The following is a 7,229-nucleotide window of genomic DNA, read 5'->3' as shown; positions in this document are numbered from 1 at the left end:
TGGTGCAGAGGAGGAGGGTAGTGGTGCAGAGGAGGAGGGTAGTGGTGCTGAGGAGAAGGAGGGTAGCTGTGCAGAGGAGGAGGAGGAGGGTAGTGGTGCAGAGGAGGAGGGTAGTGGTGCAGAGGAGGAGGATAGTGGTGCAGAGGAGGAGGAGGGTAGCGGTGCAGAGGAGGAGGAGGAGGGTAGTGGTGCAGAGGAGGGTAGTGGTGCAGAGGAGGGTAGTGGTGCAGAGGAGGAGGAGGGTAGAGGTGCAGAGGAAGAGGAGGGTAGTGTTGCAGAGGAGGAGGAGAGTAGTGGTGCAGAAGAGGAGGGTAGTGGTGCAGAGGAGAAGGAGGGTAGCTGTGCAGAGGAGGAGGAGGAGGGTAGTGGTGCAGAGGAGGAGGGTAGTGGTGCAGAGGAGGAGGGTAGTGGTGCAGAGGAGGAGGAGGGTAGCGGTGCAGAGGAGGAGGAGGAGGAGGGTAGTGGTGCAGAGGAGGAGGGTAGTGGTGCAGAGGAGTAGGAAGGTAGTGGTGCAGAGGAGGAGGAGGAGGGTAGTGGTGCAGTGGAGGAGGAGGACGGTAGTGGTGCAGAGGAGGAGGGTAGTGGTGCAGAGGAGGAGGGTAGTGGTGCAGAGGAGGAGGAGGGTAGTGGTGCAGAGGAGGAGGGTAGTGGTGCTGAGGAGAAGGAGGGTAGCGGTGCAGAGGAGGAGGAGGAGGGTAGTGGTGCAGAGGAGGAGGGTAGTGGTGCAGAGGAGGAGGGTAGTGGTGCAGAGGAGGAGGAGGGTAGCGGTGCAGAGGAGGAGGAGGAGGGTAGTGGTGCAGAGGAGGAGGAGGAGGGTAGTGGTGCAGAGGAGGAGGAGGAGGGTAGTGGTGCAGAGGAGGAGGAGGAGGGTAGTGGTGCAGAGGAGGAGGGTAGTGGTGCAGAGGAAGAGGAGGGTAGTGGTGCAGAGGAGGAGGAGGGTAGTGGTGAGAGGAGGAGGGTAGTGGTGCAGAGGAGGAGGAGGGGTAGTGGGCAGAGGAGGAGGATAGTGGTGCAGAGGAGGAGGATGGTAGTGGTGCAGAGGAGGAGGGTAGTGGTGCAGAGGAGGAGGGTAGTGGTGCAGAGGAGGAGGAGGGTAGTTGTGCAGAGGAGGAGGGTAGTGGTGCTGAGGAGAAGGAGGGTAGCGGTGCAGAGGAGGAGGAGGAGGAGGGTAGTGGTGCAGAGGAGGAGGGTAGTGGTGCAGAGGAGGAGGGTAGTGGTGCAGAGGAGGAGGGTAGTGGTGCAGAGGAGGAGGAGGGTAGTGGTGCAGAGGAGGAGGAGGAGGGTAGTGGTGCAGAGGAGGAGGGTAGTGGTGCAGAGGAGGAGGAGAACGGTAGTGGTGCATAGGAGGAGGGTAGTGGTGCAGAGGAGGAGGGTAGTGGTGCAGAGGAAGAGGAGGGTAGTGGTGCAGAGGAGGAGGAGGGTAGTGATGCAGTGGAGGAGGAGGGGTAGTGGGCAGAGGAGGAGGGTAGTGGTGCAGAGGAGGAGGAAGGTAGTGGTGCATAGGAGAAGGAGGAAGGTAATGGTGCAAAGGAGGAGGAGGAGGAGGAGGGTAGTGGTGCAGAGGAGGAGGAGGGTAGTGGTGCAGAGGAGGAGGAGGGTAGAGGTGCAGAGGAAGAGGAGGGTAATGTTGCAGAGGAGGAGGAGGGTAGTGGTGCAGAAGAGGAGGGTAGTGGTGCAGAGGAGGTGAAGGGTAGTGGGCTGAGGAAGAGGGTAGTGGTGCAGAGGAGGAGGAGGTTAGCGGTGCATAGGAGGAGGAGGAGGGTAGTGGTGCAGAGGAGGAGGAGGGTAGTTATGCAGAAGAGGAGGGTAGTGGTGCAATGGAGGAGGAGGAGGGTATTTGTGCAGAGGTGTAGGAGGAGGGTAGTGGTGCAGAGGATGAGGGTAGTGGTGCAGAGGAGGAGGGTAGTGGTGCAGGGGAAGAGGAGGGAAGTGGTACTATGTACTACATGGCTATTATACCCGATAACAAATTTAAATAAAAGAATTTTAAGTGTCATCTTTCTATTTCTTGATTTATTTGTGAATACAGTATACTGATATCAGTGGTGGTGATTAAATTCCATAATTACACTTGACTTCTCCTACCTTTTCCCGGTTTAGTGCCTTCTATTGATAATTACTTCTCCTACCTTTTGTAAGTGAAGATTGAGAATGCACAATTAATGCTCCAAATTGGTCTTTGAAGCAGCTACAGTCTAAAAGTAATAAATGGAACTCTTCTAGCATTTTAAACTGTAATTCACTGGTAACACAAATTTCAGTCATTTGAACTGAGCAATGTAGGAAAACACTCAAATCAGATTGACTTTGAACAATTTTGGTGTGAAGGTGACTTGCGAAAAGTCTTGAGCTTCACAATATACCAAACATAACTAGATTTTATGCAGTAGGAACCTACCTATAAAACAACAACAAAAATGGACCTATCAATAACCTGCCCTTCATTTTGCCAAATATGCACACAAACCTAATCATTTCCTAATGTTATGGTAAAGCAAGGGTTTATTTTCCATCCAAAGTGGCAATACCATTCAGGAACAAGAGTGATGAGATTTTCCCAGATCAAATAAAAACCATTCTGATAACATGTGACTAGTGCATCACAAAGTTTGAAATGTGCATTTCCATTCCAATTTCAAAGTCTGCTTTCATGTCAGCAGCCTTAATTAGGCATAAGACAATATTTTTTTATGTCCCATTTTTGGGACATCAAACCTGTTAGGTTTAGGTTCCCCCCCTAGCTAAAGATACTACAATCTACGTGGCCATCCATCCAGTTACTGGCCAGACGCAAAGATGTTTAAAAAAGTAGCCAAATGATCCGCATATCATGCACTGCATCACGCCATTCATATTCCATCACAGGAATTCATAAAAAACTCCATACAATATATTGAAAAGCTGAACTGAGCATGTTATTCATATTTTGCTCATCACAGTTCACCATTTACCAATTAAAACAGTATTGAAGGATTAATGGTCTGTAATAAGTAATGACAAGATAAACTATAAGTGATCAAAAGTGAATGAAGAAGTTTACACAAATGCTGAAGAATTTGTTGAACTCATAATGCAATGACATTCAGTTTGAGCACTTTATAAAGATTTTAACTAAGCAAAAACTATTAAACTAAGTTATTAAAATATTTTTTATCCCTACAACAATCAGCAATTGATTATTCACAACATTAGCCCTAACCAGTAAGCACAAATACCAGCGTTGAATATAATGAAACGCCATTTTTTGGGTGAGCTCCGGAGGCTCCCCCGAGGATATTCCGGTGGATATGCTAATGTCAGTCTTTGGCATCAGTCATGTGTATGGAATTCTGTGGGCCTACTGGGGACCATGAGCTAGAACCTGTCCTCCTCAGAAGAGGCACGAGGAGCAATGGCCTATAGAAACCCCCGTGTGGTTGGAAGCATTCTATGTCTGCCATCAACCGGGTCTGGCACCCAGAAAGGTAAGCATCCCAAAACAAACCCCTATTCTGGTGAACATGTGTATAGAACTCTCCTAACAGAAACGAGCATGACGTCACACATCGCTGCGCCGCTGTCTGCGCAGCTTCCCCCCTCCTAAGAAGGGGAAAGGGGAAGCCCCAAACCACTGCACTGGCAATCCACCTGGACTGGCTGGACATCAAAACACGTGAAAAACCCACCGACCGGGGGAGGAAGGTTTGCCGGGAAGCCTCCGGGTCTCACCCAGAAAATGGCTTTTCATTATATTCATCTCTGGTTTTCTGGGGGGAGCCCCTACGGCTCCCCGGAGATAACTACCCACAATGGAAAACCAGAGGGACTTACCCGGGAGGCGGTCGCTGCTCACTCCTCAACCCGAAGTCGAGACAACTGGCTGCATCCGCCGACCCAAAGCGACACAGGCCCGACTAGGCCCAGGAACGTTCACGAGGTAGCACGCAGCCATGAACCTGTTCGACTGCCCAAAACCCCGCGCCCTAGTGTCAGCCCAGGACATGTTGTCAAAGGTGGCAGCAACAGCAGCGAACTTATGAACGTCATGAGCACGGGGATAGAGCACAGGCTGGCTAGACTTATTAACCCTGTTCGCGGGAAACCCGAACCCGCGAACAGGGAAGAAGGGAAACCAGATCAACCCGAAGCGCGTCCCTGAACACAGAAGCCGTGTCGCGCAAATAACGGCGGAACGCCGCAACCGGACACAAAACATGATGCACCCCTGGCCTGGCCAACCAGGCATCTCAACCCAAGGACCCCTCCGGAAAGCAGCCGTCTCATTCTTCACCAGAAAAGAAGGAGACGGCTGCAGACGAACAAACCGATTACCACTCCCGAAAGAGCAGAAACCCCTGCGTCGGAGGAGAGAATGAAGCTCGCCGACCCGATCCCGAAGAGGGCAATGCCAACAGAAAGAGAACCTTCGAGAAACAATCCTGAACCGAAGGGGCCAAAACAAACCAAGGAGAATAGAGATAGGAGAGCAGTCTGTCCAATGACCAGGACGGCTCAGGCGGCGCATGAGCAGGCCGGAGGTGAAACAACGCACGAGAACGCTTGCGAAACGGGGCCGAAGTAACATCTATACCGAAAGCAAGCTGAAGCGGCTCCGCCAGTGCCGCCCGATACGAGGAGACAGTATTCAGCATAAGATGACGGTCATGGAACAACCAAGAGAGAAAGGACAACACCACCTGAACCGAAAGCGATTACAACGACGAAGGGTCAAAAAGAAACGGAAGGACTGCCAGGAAACTTCATACTGCCACTGAAATGAAACCCGCATGTGGGACACTAACAAGGAAACCACCTAGTCACCACAGAAGAGATGACAAACTCGAGTAAAAAATACCATAAGCGAAGAATCGAGGAGAAGATCGAACCAGTCACGTGACGCACCAGCCCGATGTGCTGAAAGAGGCGGAGGTGCTGGAAAACCTCTGGGTTCAGACACCGAGCAAGCAACGCCTGAAACCACGGCTGGGCCGGCCACCAACGGGCCAAGAGGACAACACGAAAACAACACTTCCACACGCAAAAAACTTTTATTTAAAAAATTACGTTGATAATAACGCCTTATGCTACGTTATAAAATAAAATTAATATATACAAAAAAAATATTCTAGTCATAATTAAGTAAAACACTATATCTTATATAGTTATCAATAAAGAAAGCTAATATTTCACAGCTCGATCTCCATCCTTGTCACTCACAAGTTCCTCAAGAGATCTATCTGTGCATTGTTCGATATTAATTCTGTAGACAAAACTGTGGGTCCTAGTGATACCTCTTGTTAGTGGTTGTAAATCGAGGATATTATTGTTGAAGTTCAGCAATTCAGGAAACAGGAAGATTCACGTAATTGAAACTTTCTACTTCAATAAGAATGACTCGAATAGGCTATGAAGCATGCAAGCATAAAATTGACTAAACGGCCTAACTTCTTTAAGATGGACAGAAAAGCCACACACACACACACGGAAAATGTGTGTGTGTGTGTGTGTTTCCCTGCCTGACAATGAATGTCATCACCGTCTTCTCTGCAGTTGTTTTGTTAAGATAATTTGCTGCAAATATCATGAGTTTTGCGAAAATGTCTCCTACCAACCTTAGAGTCTTCATTTAACAAGTGCTTCAACAAATGAATACCGCCCAAGGGATATACCCACCGTGAGATGTGTTCCACTTCTCGGTGTATATACTGTTCAGAGTTGACTTTAGTCCTGGAATATTCATAACTCAATGTATACTTTTTGGTTGGTCAGTAAGATAATGTAGTGGCCTTAATAACCCTCCCATGGTTGACAGGCCTTTTGTCCAGCATTAAACCAAACCATTATATTGTCTACAACCTAGTATGGGGATGAAGAGTCTCTCTCTCTCTCTCTCTCTCTCTCCCTCTCTCTCTCTCTCTCTCTCTCTCTCTCTCTCTCTCTCTCTCTCTCTCTCTCTCTCTCTCTCTCTCTCTCTCTCTCTCTCTCTCTTTGTATAAAGTTATTCGAAACTGGACGAATAATTACACGAATTACATCAAATGTCAAGTAATAAAAATGGTTTTGTGCACAGACAAACAACAGGGAACAGTTAACGGGTATGGTGATACAAAAGCACAAAAGATTTGTTTCACTTCAGGGAATGAATTTCTGGACAGATATTTAAAAACTCTTCACTACCAACAAGCTAATCATTTCCTTCCGAAGGCACTAGGAGGATCTGGCATTGGCGGCGAGACAGAACTGACTCCACACTCAAGGTCTTGCAGCCCCGTGAAGTCGTCACTGGCTGATAGGGACAGAGGCCTAGTCGTTACGTACAGGGTGGAGGTTGCTACCCCTCTGTTGGCTCCAATGGAGGTGCAGATAACTGCTGTCACGGGCGAGGCCCCGTTTGGTTTGCCTGAGGCTGTTGTTGAGTGGGTGGACTGTGGACTGGTGTTGGCGGTGTGTCAGGACTCCAGCATGTGCGCCACCTCACGGAATCCGCCCAGAAACTTGGCACTTCCGCTGCAGCTCTCCAGACCTGAAGTAACAGTTTTACTCAGCATGTAATAGTGGCACTGATACTGCAAGAGTGGCACTGAGAGTATTGTTATAGTAATGCTGAGCGTAATTAGAAAATCATTTGGAGCACTGAAGTGACTCAAACCAGTGATCAAGGTACGTCAAGCCGCGCACCTTACCACTGTACCACAACATGGTGTAAGTTATACAACCAGGGATTTCACTGAATCCACGGGAGATTAGCAGGCTTCTACTGAAGCCGGTCCAAGTTTCACATATAAACCCCAAGCACTCTGGTGTAGGTAAAGGTCATCAACCGAACCCTCTAACTTCCAAGACAAGAAAATCCCACTAACGTAATATATCAATGAGAAAATTAATTGGAACGTTGATATATATCACGTAAGTGAGGCCTTTAGCTAACGTGGAACATTCAGTAGGAAAGAAATCCATTAATACTGCTACTGGATCCACAAAACTATTGAAGCATTAACATCGCATATTATCACAACACAGGTTAAATTTACGTGGATGATCTATAGAAAAACATACTTCAGATTATTCTTAATGTGACATACATTCTTAATAATTTGTTGCGACATCCTAGAATAGCAAATTTATAACAACAGATGAAATAAGGGATCCGACGACCCCTTGCACATTATTACTAAAAATAACACGGTTTTACAGGTAAGAATTTAACTTCTTAATTACAGAACAAAATGTAATCTTGTACTCTTCTAGTA

At 48.0% G+C, this 7,229-nt stretch overlaps 1 protein-coding gene across 1 annotated transcript in view; it reads right to left on the bottom strand.

The window, feature by feature from the left end:
• Positions 1-5,858: 5,858 nt before the first annotated feature.
• Positions 5,859-7,229, bottom strand: part of LOC123750614 (putative neural-cadherin 2) — an 80,289-nt gene continuing 78,918 nt past the window's right edge. The window contains exon 14 of the mRNA XM_069339581.1: positions 5,859-6,502. Within this exon, the coding sequence (XP_069195682.1) occupies positions 6,429-6,502 (74 nt within the window). The 3' untranslated portion in view covers positions 5,859-6,428. The remainder of the gene's footprint in view (positions 6,503-7,229) is intronic.

The sequence above is a fragment of the Procambarus clarkii genome, chromosome 42 (assembly GCF_040958095.1).
Source record: "Procambarus clarkii isolate CNS0578487 chromosome 42, FALCON_Pclarkii_2.0, whole genome shotgun sequence".
Lineage (NCBI taxonomy): Eukaryota > Metazoa > Arthropoda > Malacostraca > Decapoda > Cambaridae > Procambarus > Procambarus clarkii.
Note: the sequence above shows the minus strand (reverse complement) of the source record. Positions and strands in the feature narration are given on the sequence as shown.